General features: G+C 40.8%; 1 protein-coding gene across 1 annotated transcript in view; it reads left to right on the top strand.

Annotated features, from left to right (window-relative positions):
• The first annotated feature begins 10,641 nt into the window (after positions 1-10,641).
• Positions 10,642-18,177, top strand: part of NLRP5 (NLR family pyrin domain containing 5) — a 28,936-nt gene continuing 21,400 nt past the window's right edge. Inside the window, exons 1-2 of the mRNA XM_036232676.1 lie at positions 10,642-10,747; positions 16,049-16,408. Coding sequence (XP_036088569.1) covers positions 10,642-10,747; positions 16,049-16,408 — 466 coding nt within the window. The remainder of the gene's footprint in view (positions 10,748-16,048; positions 16,409-18,177) is intronic.

Raw genomic sequence — 18,177 nt, 5'->3', positions numbered from 1 at the left:
CAGAGAAATATTATTCAGCCTTTAAAAAGAAGGAAATCTCACCATTGGCAACAACATGGATAAACCTGGAGGATGTTATGCTAAGTGAGATCAATCAAACACATAAAGACAAATACTGCACGATCTCACTTATATGAGGTTTCTAGAACTGACTGATTCACAGAAGAAAGTAGAACGGGGGTTGTTAAGGGCTAGGTGAGGAGAAGGCGGGGAGGTGATAGTCAAAGATACAAACTTCCAGTTATGCAAGATGAAGATGTTCTGGGTATTTTTCTACACAGCACAGTGCTAATGGCAAGGGATACTGTATTGTATACTTAAAATTTGCTAAGAGGGTAGATTTCAGTACCAAAAATTAATAATAATAAAGGGAGGGAGGAAGCTTTAGGAGTTGATGGGTAAGTCTATGGCCTTGATGGTGGTGATGGCTTTGCAAGTGTATATGCACTCCCAAACTCAGCTTTTTACATGTCAAAAAAAAAAATGCCAATATATGAAAGTGATCACGAATTCAAGTAAAAATTTAAAATGAGGTATCAAAAAGAAAAAAAATACCTGCTTAAAAATATCTATAGTTTTGTCAGTCTTACGAATTAAGCCAAAAAGATCTCAAAAGTGATATAAATGAATGTTTATGACAGAGAGAGGGAGGGTAGGGAGGGAGATTGATCTGCCATCCCTATGGAGCTTGGTCCAGCTGGGACACTGGTCATCTCAGAATCTCAGCAGGACACAAAGCTGTGCTCGGGGCCACTGGCTGATAGATGTACCTCTCCCTAATGAGATTCTCAGAACAGCCCTTCGCTAAAACCTATCCCAGCAGCCCAAATTCACAGGAATAGTGCTGGCAGTGACTAGGAATAAGAGGGAGGAGGGACACCAAGGAAGAGTTGGTATATCATGGAGGAAAGCCTTTCAAGGTATGAACAGGGAGAAGAAAGACCAGAAGGTAAGTTTATTAGAGATTCAAATAGCACTAAGGGAGTCTCACCCAGCTACCAGTGGCCAGGCAACTGGTAACACAGCCTCAAACGAGTAAGTCTCTCGAGCTTGTGGACCGGCTATGAAGGTGTGCCATTTGAAGTCCTCATCTGTCCTGTCCAACTCTCTATCCTCAGGTACAGTGCAAGGCACAGAGATTATGTTCATTAAACCTGTTATTTGCGGTTGTAACTACAGTCCATTCTCGTTATTCACAATAGTCACGTATATAAAGTCACTAGGAACCTGAAACTAATGTAATATTGAATGCGAACTATATTGAGAAATGTATTAATAAAAGTGTTATTACATTCCTGTGAGCTTCCAGTCACTGTATTTTTGTCAATGCATCAAATACATAACCTGGTTATACACGTGTCTCTGTTTAAAGACACCTTAATACATATCGTTTCATGACCACTGACCATGGGAATCATGACCAGCAGTGCTCTACCTTGCTCCTAAAGGAAGCCTGACTGATACACATACCTCTCCATAAGCCACATCACACCCTGAGTGCTCTGAGGACACCAGCTGTACTTCGGCACCATACCTGGGGTCACACAAAACAGTGATGTCACCCAAAACAAGCACCAAAATGCAAACCTGTGGCACCAAACATGCCCACAGAGAAGCACATGTGAATAGCAGGTGAGAGCAAAGACATGGCAACTTAGGTAGGAACATGCAGCAGGACACTCATTTTTCATCACTTTCCATGTGCATCCAAGAGTGACCGGAGAAAGCACCTTGGCAGTTGATTTGGGGGTTACAGTTTGGTTTTATCTGGGAATAATTAGTCTCCTGTGTACTGAGTCTGGGACGGGATCCTGTATGGTGCCATGAGGTGGCACCTGAGGAAGACAAGCGAGACCAGAAAAGTGATATCCAGAAGACTCAAAGGCAGCATGGGATCGAGCTAAGGAGGGTGGGGAGAGGGCCAGGAGGCAGTGAAAACAGCATGTGTAAAGCCCTGAGAGAGAAGAGACAAGAATGGAGACTTTCGGCTGGAAGATTTTTTAAAAACTGCAGAATGTCCTGGGTGGAGAAAGCTGGAGCTCTCCATAGACAGACAAGTAACACCTTCCTGCAGCTGATGAAGAAAATACCAACAGCCACAAGTGCCCATGTGCCCCTGTCCCCAACTCCTGGTAACCAGCCTTCATTTCTCTAGTTCTTAAGTTTGACTGTTCCAGGTGCCTCAGGAGTGAGGTCATGCAGTGTTGGTCCCTGTGAGACCAGCTTACTTCACACTTAGCATGATATGCTCCAAGTTCATCTCCCTCACTGAAAATGGCAGAATTTGCTCTGTTTCTAAGGTTGGGAAAAATTCCACGGTACACATATCTCATGGTATACAGTTTCAGTTATGCAAAATGAATTAGTTGTAGAGACCTGCTGAATAGCCAAGCACCCATAGTCGAATTAATGCTGTGTTGTCACTTAAACTTGTGTAAAGAGGGTAGCTCTCATATTAAGTGTTCTTACCCCCCGCACGCAACATATACCACACAAAGAAACTTTTGAGGTGATAAACATATGTCTATTACCCTGATTATGGTGATGGTCTCACCAGTGTATGCCTGTGTCCAAATTCACTAAGTTCTATACATCCCACCTGTGTAGTTTTTGTACATCTATAAAGCTCTTTTTAAAAAGGAAAGAAAAGAAGATGCCGGCAGGATCCAAGAGGGGGAGTTACACCAGGTTTGCGGAAGGTTTGGAGTGGAAGAAAAAGGAGACATCACCTACTAGATTCCTAATCCCGTACAAGTGTCCATGTGCCCTGAATCAGGGTACCTTGGAGAAATGGTCAATGCCAGTCCCTCTCTCTCCAGCTTGTGACTGGCCCCCAGGTCAATTGTCTGGGTGTCCTGGTTGAGACCCCCTTTGGAGAAGTTGAGAAGCCACTAAGCCCAGTAACTGCAAATAACCTCTGGCCCCACCTCCTCCAGATGTAAATCCTTGCTAGCTATGGGGAGGGGCAGGCCAAGACCAGTTTCTAATTAAAGATCATGCTGCCAATGAGTTTCCATTCCTACGTGAGGTCATTGACAGTGCCTCTCCCAGTGTCTGAGAGGCCTCCTAGAACAAGGACAGATGATAAGACGAGAGGACTGGTGAGGCCTCCTCTAAAGACCACAGAGGTGACCATGTGTCCCCCCAATGCCAGGAAAACCACCCCAAAACCATTCCACCATAAGCATGAAGCCTTTTCCACAGAAGTTAGCAACAAGATGAAATTGTCTTAACATCACTACTGTTTAATATAGCATTTGAGGCATTAGCCCATGAAATTGACAATTTTTAAATTGGCAATTAGGAAGCCATTAGAGAAAGGCATAAGAATTAGAAAAAATGGGTGACAAAAGGAAGGGAGCAAGAAGTACAAATTGCCAGCTATAAAAACAGTCACAAAGTAAAGTACAACACAGGGAATACAGTCAATAGTATTGTGATACCTATGTGCGGTGCCAGATAGAGATAAGACTAATTGGGGGTGGGGAGGGCGGGTCACTTTGAAAGGTGTATAAATGTGTAACCACCATGCTGTACACCTGAAACTAATATAATATTGACTATCAACTGTGATTAGTTTGCTGTTGTAAGGACATCCCATTCTCATTCATGACAGGCATGTTCTGTAAAGTTTTCACGGCTTCTCCAAGAAATAGAAAACTGGATTTACTCTATTTATTATTAATTAATTAAAATAAATAGAAACAGGTAAAACTATATCTGCAGATGACTTGTTTGCATATTGCATAACCCAAAAGAAACAGTGGAAAACTACTACCAATGGATGGGCATGTGTGCCTGCATGTGTGTGTGTCTGTGTGTGTGTATGCATGTGTATGTATATGTGCATGTGCATGTGTGTCTCCTGCTCACTGCCTCTCATCCCTCTTTGACAGGGCCTGTTCCTTTGGGTCCCGTGATCCTGAGGCCTCCTTTTGCTCAGTAAAATTGCACTACAAGTAGGGAGACGGCTGGCAGGCAAGATTATCCAACAAACTGCTCTAGAGGTTTCCAAATGGATGCAGGAGTCTGGGTCATTTTGTAAAGTCCCTCATTCTTCTGAATCTAAGAGACAGGGGACGTCCCTTCACAAACCCAGAGCACCTGTGAGAACAGCCTACAGTCCTTCTCACCTCTGAGCCAAAGGTACTCAATGCTTTCAAGTCTGGCAAAGCAGAAGGATGACAGTGGACAGCCCCAGCCAATGTGAAGGGAGGGTATCAGTTGCCTGGGTGCCAAGAGCAGATATATTAGGGTTGGAGGTGGGACAGACCAGGTGCTTTTTTTCTGTTTTGGGAGATGTTTATAACAGGAAACCTAATCCCCTTTCAGGGATGAGTGGAGGTTTGTTGTTGTTTTGTTTTTTTCTCTTTTCTACCTCTTATTTTCCTCATGGGCTCATTTTCTTCACAGTTACAATGACAGACACTTGAGTCACTGAGTCCAATTGGCCCATATCCAAAATGCAAAGCAAAGTCTAGGAATTCACCTTTGGAAAGGACCCACCTGTTCCATTGATAAAATCCTGACCAGTCTCTGGAACCCAGCTTTCCTGTGCCTGAAATGAAGCCCTAAATTACCACTATTTTCCTCCAGATTGGAGAATGTGAAGGCCAAGATACTATCAGAGCTCAGCAAAATTCTAAGACAGAAAGATGTCATAGTGTTGAAGAACAGGGCAAATTCCCTGAATGAGGGGGAATTAGAGCTTTACACTGAGAGAGAAGAGGGTTCTTTGCTGAGTGCAAGAAAGAATTCAAATGCCTGTTAAAGTTAGTCAAGAGGAAAGTTTATTAATTTTATTAAAATATAGCTAACATACAACATTATAGTAGTTTCCAGTGTTCTTCAGTTTTTCAAGGATATTTTAAATGTAAGAGATACTGACATCTGTTTATCACTGCGAGAACTATTAGCTTGAGGTAGTTTTGTTCCAACCTCAAATTGTGCTACATTCCTTTAAGTGATACCACATCTTGGCAAAGCTAGGTTTCAGTGATTGCTGTCGTGTGAGTGCCTCTCAAAATTTTATGAGGAACAGGATGATGTGAGATGCTAAGAATGATATGAACTGATAACTTTTGGGAGCTTCTGATCTAATGCATCCCTGTTACCCCTAACAGTGGCAGTGAACATTATGCCTTTGAGATCAGAATAACATAATGCAACCTGGCTTACTGCTTTAGGAAGCGGGTCATGTAGCTAACTCAAAGGCAGGGATCAGAATACATACTAAATGATAGCCTATTGGTGTTCATTTCACTCTATTCAGAATTCTTTTAAATGATTTTCCTTTGATGTCAGGGTTCTCTTATTATTAATGATATAATTATTCTATTATTATAACTAACAGAAAATAAACTCAAACTGTCTTAAACCATAAAGAAATTTGCTGGCTCAAAACCAGAAACTCAGCTGTGGCACAAAATACCTCCTGAATCCATTGATACTTTTAGCTCCCCCAAAAGAAGCAGTAAATAGTATAGCTTGCTTAGAAAAATGGTCTAGTAGCTCCTCAAAAAAATAAAGATAGATGCACCTATGAGCTAGCAATTCCACTCCTAGGCACATGCACAAGAGAAGTAAAAACATACATCTGTACAAAAACATGCACACAGGTGTTCATAGTGGCACTATTCATAACAGCCAAAACATGGACACAACCCAAGTCCCCATCATCTGGTAAATGGACAAAGAGTGTGGTCTGTCCACACAGTGGGATATTATTCACTCATGAAAAGGAACAGAGTACTAATACATGCTACAATGCAGATGAATCTTGAAAATATTATGGCTAATGAAAAAAGCTAGACAGAAAAGGTCACATTGCGTGTAATTCCATTTATATTAAGTATCCAGAACAGGCAAACCGTCATGTTGTAATGCACATGGGGTGCAGCTATCTCTTGGAGATTCTGATTTTATTCCCCTTGTTTAAATATCCAGAAAGCAGACTAGGGGTTGCTTAAGCTGGTGTAAGGTGGGGGAAGAAATTGGGAACGACTGCTAAGTGGTACAGGGTTTCCTTTTGGGACAATGAAAATATCCTAAAATTCTAGTAAACATGCAACTGTAAGCTTACTAAAAACCAATGAGTGTGCACTTTTAGTGGGTGTATTGTATGGCATGTTAGTTAAATCTTGATAAAGCTATTATATAAAAAAAAAAGACAGGAAAGACATCTAATCTAAGAGTGTCTGGGTGTCTGGGTTGATTTCTCCCTTATGCATGTTTCTTTGCAGGCTGAGTTTGTGCCATAACCTCCAACTGCTGCCAGGATGTGGCCTCTGTTCTCAATCAAAACAAAACCCTGACAAGTGTGGATCTTGGTTGTAACAGCCTGAAGGACAAAGGGGTCATCCTGCTCTGCGAGGGCTTGATCTGCTCTGACTCTGAGCTACAGATACCAGAGTGAGTCACCTTGGTTCCTTCTTTCACATCAGGACAGCGGTCTGTAAAAACTCTATAGACTTTGGAAAAGTCTTGTTGTATTTCTGGGTTTTCCCCTCTCCATTCAGTTGTGGACTGGGGAGCTTTAGAACATCAGTTCTCAAAGTGAAGTCCTTGGCTGGGACAGGGTTAGAAATGTGAATTCTCGAAGAATTTGTCTTTCTGGGTCTGGCTTATCTCTCTTAGCATGATGGCCTGAAGGGCCATCTGTGTTGTTGTAGATAGCAAATATTCCCTTGTGTGTAAATACCCCATCTTCTTTATCCATTCATCTGTTGAGGGACACTTGGGCTGTTTCCACACCTGCTGTGAATAATGCTACAATAAACATTGGGGGGAAGGGGGTGGTACTGATATATCTAGGAGATTCTGATTTTATTTCCTTTGATTAAATACACAGAAGTGGGATGCTGGCCCCCTGGGTGCTCTGAGAGAGGCTGCCAGTCTGTTTGACAAACTCTCCCCCATTGGCATGTTTGAGTATTCTTCCATTCAATAAAAGATAAAAAAGGATTTATTTGTTGGTTTTAGGCTGATAAATGAGATAGCTGGTTTTCTGAAATAGATTGTTGTGCTTAAGGAATCTTTTTAATATGTAACTTCTTTTTTTTCCCCTTTCTCCTATAAGGTCTCTATGCTTGTTGCAGAAATGTTGCAAAAGCAGACCTGGGAGAAACCAAGCACCACTCAGAAAGTTGGAGAATTCAGGTTTATTACCCAGCGGTCCCAGATGAGCTAGCACTCTGAAGATCTAGGCCCAGAGCTCAGATGCAACTTTGCTTTTATAGAGCTTAGCTGTGTAGTTAGTTACATTTTGGCCAGTTGGCATAGGCAATTGGTTAATTTGTCCTCAGGCAGTTACAGAGTGTGGGGGTTGCTATGAGTTACAGACAGTTATAAAGAGATACAAAGTGCTGGAATTGCTATGGGTTGCAAACTGTTACATGTATTATTTAGACAGAATAAGCAAAAGGGAGGATGAGTCTTTAGTTAATTTCAAGGTCACCCTGCCCTTCGGTCTCTGTGGCAAGCATACCTAACAGAAGCAGAACAAAGAGCTGATTATAAGGTTAGCCTTTTGAGTGAAAATTCCACTTCATGCTAACAGGCATATTAGCCAGTGATTTGATAGGAATCATTCTATCGATAGGAATCGTTCTAGTGGTTTAATGTTTACCTTAAGTATTTAGAAAAGATTAGTAAATGCCTCTTCTCTGGTAATCAAAGAATGAAACCATTTTAGCCTCTTTTCTACCTACTTTTTTCTGTTCTCTATATGATCTGGGTTTTAAATATAGATCATCTAAGTCATTGTTTTATGTTATATCTTTAATTTCTAGGATTAGTCCGATAATAGATTCCGTTTTTGTTGATAATTGAGTATTCACTGCTGGTCACAATTCTTTTACTCCAGAAATTTAGTCTTGGGTTTTAAATATCTATTTATCTCTTAGAGTGAAATATATTTCCAAGTAGAAAATAGATTTCCAGATGAGAGTTTACAAAGCCTTTGTCTGTAAGACTAACTTTTTAAAAAACTACTTTCACTGATGAGCAGTTACTTGGACCCCATTCCTAACTTCTTCATCTAAAACCCCCTAGATTTAGGATCATTTCGTAGGTTATAGAAACATCTATGCACTATGCTGTACACCTGAGACTCATATAATATGGGATGTTGACTGGAATTGAAAAACAAACAAAAAAATGTTTTAATTAAACCCCCTAGATTTTATTCTATGGAAGTCTAGTTTTATCTACGAGGTATCTACAGCTTCCCTGCCCTCCCAGGAAGAACCCAGACTTTTATGGTTTATTCTCTTCATTTTAAAAAAAATCTCACAAAATAATGATAATGGTAATAACAAACCTTCATACATGTCGGTCTTATTCACAAATAGAATGAATTATCTTGGAACGACATTCCTCTTTCTATTGTCAAAATAAAATGTTTTAGGCGATTCTGACAGAGGTTAAAGGCTTTTTTTGGCTGATGTGCAGAGAGGGTACCAGGTGCCTTCCTGACAGAAACAGGGTCAGGCTTTTTATCAAGGAAGAACAAGCTGTGTCGCCTTGACTTACAGCCGGCCGTAATTTCCGACTTGCCACTTTCTGGCTGGTCCAAATTCTCGGAGCAGGATAGGGAGGTAACCAAAACGAAAGCAAAATAGGGTAAAGGTACAAGGGAGGGATGCCCAGGGACCCTCTATCACACATGTGCCGCACTTACAATGTCCCTGCCGTTTGTTCGCGGATGGGACCCCAGGCTGCCTCCTTTCTGTTCCTTTCTTTCACCCCCACACCACCCCTTCCTAAACACTAGCACTTTATTTATGATACAGTTTGTTTCTGAATCTGTCCCTCTCATGCGACCATGAACACTGCGTGTGACAGTAAGGGTTTCCAGAGGGCTCAGAACATCTGGCATTGGTGTGACGTCGCGCTGGTTGAATTTTGAAAATTAATAAGCAGCAGCCTCCTTTAAAACGGGGTCGGGAGGCTAGAAGAGAGAACTCTTGTCCACGGACCTATCATCCAACGCAGGAGCGAACCTAAGAGGAGAGCGGTACCTGGAAGCTACCCACAGAAAGAGACGCCCCTGCACCGCCAGGCGGGGGAAGCTGGGCCCTCTCATTCTGGCGGATGCCCGCGGCAAACTCGGGAGCAGAGCTAGGTGTTCCTCCAACCTCAACTGGAGCAAATGCTGGGGAAGAGAACTCACCTCATGTCTAAGGACCTCTTGAAAAAAAAAAAAAAAAAAGCATGACTCTAAATAAAAATGAGTTCAAACCATTAAATGTAATTAAATTAAATTAAAATGTAAATTAAAGCAAACCAACTCCAGATTACATGCTGTAAGAGTGGGGCCCTGTGTTCTTTGTCTCCTGGTCTTTGTCCACAGGACTTTGAGAAGCTGGAGGAATGAGTCCACAGGTGGCCTCCCCTCTGGCACCTCAGATAGGGAATTTATCTTTCGGGGCCCACCTACCCAGTATATGATTGAGGGCGTTAGGACAGCATTTGGAAGTCAATGATCTAGAAAGCTGTTATGGTTCCCCCGCCCTTTGAAAGAGTCTCCGTTTCTACACAAAGTAACAATCTAGTCTCACCCACAATGCTTTCTTAACTTTATAAAGGTTTTTGTTGTTGTTGTTGCAAAAAGGGCAGTTGAGGGCCTCAACAGCCACCTCATTATTAAGTGGTAGTCAAAAGGCCCAGTGGAAGTCAAGCTTGGTTACAAGTTAGCTTCAACGTGTTCTCAGAGCCCAGAATTTAACAGCTGGGGCTGATCATAAGGCACCACTAAGATGCCACATGTGAAGAAGGAAGGGCTGCCCTAACGCCTCATCAACAGGCCCAGAGGTGGGCAGTGCAAAGCCAGAGAAACCCCCACTGACGTGTCCCCCGAAGGGCCTAGGAGACACCCCCTTTCATAAAGCAATAAGGTAAAACACATTGAGAATGACGGTCCCCTATCTTTCTGGCACATTGTATTACCCGCGAATATTCAGAAGTACATATGGTAGTCGGCTCCCAGCCCCAGACATCCTGATTTAGTTAGAACGGGGTGGGACTCAGGCATTGAGGACTTTAAAAATTCCCCCAGGTGAGCCTAACCTGCCTTGAAGTTTGAGAAGGACTGAGCAGGAGATAGCGTTACTATGGTGACCACTTCACAAGGTACCTATATCGAATCAAAACATCCTACACCTTAAACCTACACAGTGCTACCAGTTATGTCTCAGTAAAGCTGGGGGTAGGGGTAGGAAAGAAATACCCTAGGAGAAGACCATTAATGTGGGGAGTCAAGCCACAAGGTAGCTGGAATTTCTGTTACCCAAGATGGACACTTTAGAGCATTGGAGAACATGTATTTGATAACAAACAGAAATGCTTACTATGAGTTCACAGGCAATCCAGAGAAGAATTTTATGGAGAAAGTCAATTGAACAAGCAGCATCATTAGAGAGTAGTCAATAAATGCCTGGTGAAAGACACACACACGCACGCACATTTACTGGGCCAGGAAAACCAGGTGAAGGCTGTGCTCGAGCACAAGTCCTGGGCCCAGGTATGCCAAGAGGAATGCAAAACTTTCACCTGTGGAATAAGGACAGGTGGGAAAGGGCAGTGCATTCCGGTGCAGAAAGCAGCTGGTCCACATCGACTGGTCCTGGCCATTCGAGGTCTATGGCAGCCAATGGTCAGAGACAACGTCATTTCCCAGGATTCTCCAAAGACTGTCAGCACATGGTGGCCAATTGGGATCTGACCCTGGTGGTGAGGAGTCAAGTCGGTGAGTGTATTCTCCCACCTTGTTCCCAGCACCTTTCTCCCCTCTTCCTTTCTCTGTAACTGACTAGAACTTAATCTCTGAGCCTTAGTCAGTGTCCCCACCCTCTCCTCTGAGACCAGTCAAAGCCCAGTGATCGAAGATACTCTCAAAAGGATTCTGTGTCCCATTTCCCAAATAATACATGTTTGTTTGTGGTATTTAGGTTTGTGCCTCACCCCTTCCAGTCTCCACGTTTAAAACAGAGGACAGATCTGGGATGCTGTAACTCTCGGTCAAGATCAGCTGATGTCTGGTCCATGTCTTATGGGAGTCCGGGTTGTGACTATGTTAGTTGTGCTAACATATTACTTAACTATGGCTTACAATCATTGACATGAGGGGCTTTGGGGTGGCAATGGGCCAATCAACCTCCAAAAGCAGTCCTTATCATCTTAACTGCTTCTATGGGATCATTAAAGACACCTGTGGTGTCACAGGAGTGGCAGAGAGTGTAGAGAAAGGATGAAGACAAAGTGAGAGTTGTGACAAGCCTTTATCTCAGGAAGTAACCTTAACTACCAGTCTTAAGTCACATCTCTCCCACCTACAGTCCTGCCGGCATTGGAATAATATCTCCCCAGTCCCTCCCAGTTTTACAGGAGGAAGTGTCTGTTTGCCTATCCCAAATCAATGTTCTCACCTGGGCTCAAATCCCATCCACTCATCTGTCTTTTGGGCTTAATTTATCAGTTCCCGCTTTGGGGTATATTGGACAAGGTGACACATTATCATCATTTGTGCATTAAAATGCTTTTTCCTCAAACAGAGCAAGCTGTTCAACATTTCAGAACCTCAGCTCTCAACTCTGTAATGTGAGGACAATAATCTTTATACATCGAGATTATTTACAGAAAGTATAAACGACATGCTGACAATCACCTGAGAAGGGATTTAGAAAAGTACAAGCACTTGTGTATGTTTTTCTTTGCTGCTTCTACTTTTAGTTAGTACAGAGCGTATAAACTTTCTCCATCATCTCATCCTAAAAATAACCCTCCCTGCACCATACTTTTTTTTTTTTACTACCACTCAGGATTTTGTAGCTTTTTATAGCTAAGTTTCTCTTCATTTTCCTCTAATCGCTCTAGCGAATTTTGGTGCAGTGTGTTGAATTCAAATATTTCATTCAAATCACTTATATATAAAAGGATTTAGGTGTAGCCATCTGAAATTCATTCTTTTAAATAAACTTTCCTTATTAATTTAATCACTTAACTAAATAATAGAGAGATTTGGTGGTGGGGTGTTTCTTGTGTTTTGTTTTCAATCTCCATGTATCTGGGTTGTTTTATGTTAGAGGTGAAAAACAAGGAAATCTTAGTTTACTTTTAACCTAGAAAGTTTTCATTGCTCTGTGGTGAGGATGTAACCTTTTTAATGTCTTAGAAATAAGATTTTTTTCCTTTTAACCACCAATAGGGTTAATATTTTTCTTCAATAGTATATGAGAATGTGCAGAAAAGCTTATTTTCTTGCGAGGGTTCAGTTTTAAACAACAGCACAAAAACGTCATCTCCATTGTCGATGATATCGCTCTCTCTAGTCTTTCTAAAAGAGTAATGGTAATATCTCAAATTTTTTAGTAAAATGCATTTCCATTAATTTCTACTAAAAGGGTGTTTTCATGGGAAATACTTTTCAGTATTTTCAAAAAGCAAACATGAGAAGGTATAAAGTGAAATGTGTTCTTTCTTTGCACCTTAGTTCACCTTCCCCCACTCATGCATTTCCTGCTCACCCTCCCCCCCAAAATTGTGTGTGTATATGAGGTGGGGATGTTAATATCTTACAGGCTGGGGCACCATTCTGTGCTGATTTTTGGGCATTTTTAAGGATGCAGTACTTGAATTAACACACCTGTTAATTAATCAACACCCAAATGGCCTTCAGTCTTGCTGTGGCAAACAAGATTATGTCTAATAACATTTATATATAAAATGCATAGACCTGGCCAAATTACCCACTATAGAGATGGCACCTGTTGACAATGCCACCCAAAACATAGGAACATCTTTTTCCTAGCCCATAACAAAGCAGGAGATAATCAAACACTATGGACCTGGCCAAGCTTGCTATATCAAACTTGGCACATCCTTGTAATTCTTATTGATCATCACTATCATTCATGACTATGTTGAGTTCAAGCACGTTTAAGAGCCATATCCAGTTTTCTTTTTTTATCTGTTCCAGTCCTTTGCTCAGTTTAGTAAGTTGAACTATTGATCATTTTTATCAGCTGGAAGAGTTTCATCCATAATGTAATCTTTGTCCTGTGTTTCAAATTTATGTATACCAGTTCACTTCTTGAGTTGAATGAATTGTTGTCTTATTTGTCTCATTTCTATGGATTAAGACATTCTATTCCAACTGCAAATTATTATATGTGAAGTAGGAATTATACACAAACAAATGTTTTTAAATGTAATGTATCTTCTATCTTAGACCCTAGGAAATCTTCTCTCATGGAGGTTATGGTTTAGCTTAAACATCAACAGAGTAAATAAACTTTTCCCTCCAGAATTTTATGGTCGATTTTGGCTTTTTATAAGAACGTTAATGAGCTTCTAGCCCTAATAAAAATATCAGCAGGACTTCTGGGATGATATCGTGATTACTTTAAGGATAATTGATATTTTGAAAATATACACTCCGTCTTTCCCCATCAAGGTTTTTATCTATCAGGGACATTTTAAAGCTTTCAAAATGGACACTTCACTTTCCTAAATTATACACATTTTTGACTCTGTAGTTGCTGCAGTTAATCTGATCTCTTATGTTTTCTGACTGGTTATTAGAATTAGGGCAGGATTTTATTTTACTTAGGGTGTCAGATTTGTTACCAACCCAATCTAATGATGACTTGTGATTTATAATAGTTTTTAAAGTGATTTCCTTGGCTCTATTAGGTAATACAGACCCACCTACAAATGTTGATATTTTACCTCTCTCTGCCACTTTTTATACTTCTCATTTCTTCACCCAATTACTTTGCTATAGAATACATTAAATAATTGTGGAGAGAATACAAAACTGAGTAGAAATGCTGATGGCTGACATCCTCATCGGTTCTTTTTTGAAGTCAGCCTGTTGGCTTTTTTGGCAAACATTTTATTGGAACATGCTTCTCCTTTTGTTTACATATTGTCAATGGCCATGTTCACACTGGAGCCAACTTAAGTAGTTCCAACAGACTGACCCACAGAGGCTAAAAAGCTGGCTTTTTTCAGAAAGTTTGCTGATCTCTGCTGTGTTTTTAAAATATCAGTGTTTTACCACTGAGCATATTTGCTTATTAGTAGAAAATTTTAATTTTTGAAGGCTATCTAGTTGGAGTTTGCAAAGTGTTTCTCTTGTACTATGCATGTGTATGACCGTGACTCTGTCTTAAATAGAAACTGTCCTACTGTGTGTGTTTTAGAGGTTTTGTTTGTTTTTGTGTGTATGTGTTTTTTCCCAGCTACTTTTCTTCTGACTCCTAATTCTCACTACTTCCACCTGTCCATTTATTCAGCTTTTTTTATGGAGAAGTATACATAGTCTGTTTCTCAATACAAATCTCCACTTTCATGCAACAAAATATTGGTAAATGGCTACAGTGCAAAGAGGTGCTACCAATGCTTTAGACTTGAGGTCATTCGTACATATGAAACAACACCAAGAAACAAAACTGCTTTTAGTAAAAAACATGGCATTTATTCTGTTTACGGACATATTGTGGCTTCTGTTTCACATTGGGAGAGGGGAAGTGATTATTATTGACTTATAAATGTTTTAATCATGTGAATAGCAAACAGGGTAACATAAAAAGACAATTCTTTTTCCCAGAGGGTTGATAAGTTCATAGAAATCTTTTTCTCTTTTGACAAAATTAATTAGGAATTCCAAAGACTGGATTAGATTGGCCTCAAATGCCTCATGTCCTGACTTTCAGACATTCCAGAGTTACCAAAATATAAGAATATCTTAGCTTCACCCACACACCCACAAATCAAACAAACAAATCTAAATCTAAACGTGACTCTGAGTAATTGCTTATATGTCATACTATTTTGCTTAGGAAGTCTCATTCCTGCCATGTAATTATTAGAGCAGATGTCACTCAGGATTTGAGTTTGTGTTACTTCACTGAAAATTCACAAAAGCTCTCCAAAATAAGGTCTGATTCCCACCTTCCAGAAGAGCAAGTGTCCCAGTTTCAGGGAGGTTTGGTTACTTGCCCTAGAAGATGTATGATAAAAGTTATGGTAGCAGGAGTTGAGCTTGGAGCTGTCATTCTGATTTGGGAGCCCATGTGATCACAGAAGTATACACCCTCCTTAAAATCAAATTATCTATGTGGGATATTTTTCCCCAGCTTTATTGAGCTAAGATTGACAAATAAATTTATATATTAAAAAAACAATATTTGCATATGTTTACACATATTTATTTATATTGGCATACATAATATATTTTCATAAATTTGCATGTATACAATGTGAAATTTTGATACATGTATATATTGTAATGTGATCACCACCATCATCCATCACCTCACATAGTTACCCATTTTTTGTGTGTGTGGTGAGAACATTTTATATCTACTCTCAGCAAAATTTAAATATACAACATGGTGATGTTAACTGTCATCACCATGATGTGTGGATATAGCTATCTTATAATTAAACTTTATACCCTTTGACCAATATCTCCTCCTTTTCCCCACAGCCCCTGGAAGCCACCAATCTTCTCTATCTATGAGTTAGATTTTCTTAGATTCCACCTCAGTGGACTCTGAACCTTCAGACTTGGCACCATGAACACACAGATCTAGCTGCTGTCTGCCATAATACCATCATTAGCAAACCATTGAAACAAAACACTATCTGGGTGGGAAGAGAAAATGGAAGACCACAAGGCAAAGAAAGCTATTTGTTTCTCCAGGAAGTTGGTCAGTCCAGGACCATTGTCCATGAAGTGCTACCTCTGAACTAGTATCATGGCATGTCACCCAAGTGTACTCACAAGAATTCTGAATCTGTTCCAGGAACTAGGGACACGGGCAGGAAAAGAGCCCACAGCTTATAGTCTAATGACAAGATATACAGATATAGTGTCGAGAAATGTTTAGTCTATGAAGAATTATTACATATGGATTGGGCTTCTCTTGGTATGTTTCACAAAAAGCCTAGAGAAATGCTGCTCCATCTCTTAGGTTGATTGAGGTTGGTTGGATGAACATGATCATTAAAATGTAATTCCCTTTCATCGTTCTTCCCACAGGTCCCATTTGTTCCCTACTACCCCAAAATCTACTCATCCATCCACACCGGGGCCCCCAGCCTTGCATTAAGATGGAAGAGGCCAACTTACCCTCATTTTCTAGCTATGGACTGTGCTGGTGTTTCAAGCAGCTGGGTGAAGGAGAGTTTCAGGTGTTCAAGGACTTACTAAAGGAAAATGCCTCAGAGCTAGCCATGTGCTCTTTTCCATGGGTTGAAGTGGATAAGGCCAATGTGGAACACTTGGTCTACCTCTTGCATGAGCATTGTAGAATTCCCCTTGTCTGGAAGATATCCACTGCCATCTTTGAACAGATGAACCTGCCTATGCTCTCTCAGAAGGCAAGGGACGAAATGGAAAGTGAGTAAGACATGGGGCAGATCCAAGGGTAGGAGAGAAACTGGGGGACCTCAAGTTACTATGGAAATGGGGAGGGGGACACCATTGTTTTCTTGTTGGGTCTGCCCCTATAGCATGAGTCTAAACCCTGAAAAGCGACTCATGGATCATTATCCCCAGCTGGAAATTAGCACAGTATCTAGCCTGTGGAATAATAAAGAAGAAGAAGGCGCAAGACCCTCTACCTGGACAGAATTTGGTTGATGTTCATTGGCAGGATTTAGAGCTGTAACTACTAAGCTTGAGTCTGCAGCTGCCACTGGCTATGTGTGTGACTTTGGGCAAGACCCCTTCTACTCTGGCTCTTGTATTCTACATCTTGCAACAGTACCTGTGAAGTTCACATGTGCTGTTGTGAAGGTTCAATAATGTAATGTATAGAAAATGGTTAACAAAGCTGAATCCAGTTTTTGAAAATGCAGTGGTAGCCATACAGTGGGAGTCTCCCTGACTTTTGCCCCAGGCTGAGGGACTAAGGTTCAAGGAACTCTTGTAGGGACTGACTTTACACAGGATGTTGGTGCCATATGATAGTGATGTACTTAGATCAAAGGGTGGATTATCTTAGGGTGTTTGGGAGAAAAATAGTAGGGAAAAAATAATAGTTCTCCTTTACTGAAGGAATTATTTTCTTCAACCATGAATAGTAAACTTATAAGAGTCCCACGTGTGAACAAACTGGCCCTAAAGACCACAGATGGTCCGTGCCTGCATGCGACTTAGCATGTGTGGCTACAGAGGACTTTAAGAGAAGCTGTCCCTTCTGGGCTTCAAAGAAGCCCTGTGTGGAAGACATGTTGGCATTTACAGGAAATGAGGATTGTAAAATTAATAGCTAGTGTTAACTGAGTTGGTCCTACTCCAGGTTAGGCACTGTGTTGTCATGTGCTGCCCTGCCATTGCATCTCAAACCCACCCAATGAAATAAGTTCCCCATGGCAGAAGCTAAAATAGAAGTTCTACCAAGTTGCACAACTTTACAAATTCATGAGCTAACATGCAACAAATATGACGCTCATTATTTAACGTTCATCTAGCATATCTATAAATCATCATGTGTCACATGCCAGAGTTATTTATAGCTTTCAGTGCAGTAAGGAAGAGGGCATTTTTTTAATGGATGGTGTAGAAAAATATGAGAGGTCCCCACTTCAGACTAGAGGGAAGCAAAGACTAGAGTCAGTTTCTAGAAGAAGTAAGGTTCAGGCTGAGAGAAAAATGAAGAAAAGGAGTTAGACAAACTAATTCAACATGGTATAGAAGCACATTCTGAACAAGAGATTCAGCAATTTGAAGCCTTTAACCAAGAGCCCAGATAGACCACAGAGAATTGGAGGGACTGTGGCAGGAGGTGACAATAGAGAGATGAACACAGCATCTTGAATACAATTTTAATAGCAAAGCATAAGCAATTGCAGTTTTAAAGAAGTGGGGGGAAATAATCAAATTTGCAGTTCAGCATTGCTCCAGAAGGGTTGAATGGGCCAGAAAGAGTCATGAATAGATGTGGAGAGACCAGTTGGGAGGCCTCACTAGTACCCCATGGGAGAGATGGAGGTGGCTTTGACTGGAGTGACCATGGCAGTACAGAAATAAGTAGAAATAAAAATGGAAGATGTTTCACAAGCAGACACAGCAGTTTTTGAGGTTTACATGCAAAAAGAGAACATGGTATCAAGGATAATATACAAATTTCTGCCATAAGAAACTGGGTTAATAGGTCTCAATGG

The sequence above is a fragment of the Rousettus aegyptiacus genome, unplaced genomic scaffold (assembly GCF_014176215.1).
Source record: "Rousettus aegyptiacus isolate mRouAeg1 unplaced genomic scaffold, mRouAeg1.p scaffold_m13_p_14, whole genome shotgun sequence".
Classification (NCBI taxonomy): domain Eukaryota; kingdom Metazoa; phylum Chordata; class Mammalia; order Chiroptera; family Pteropodidae; genus Rousettus; species Rousettus aegyptiacus.
This window is presented reverse-complemented; position numbering and strand designations above follow the sequence as displayed.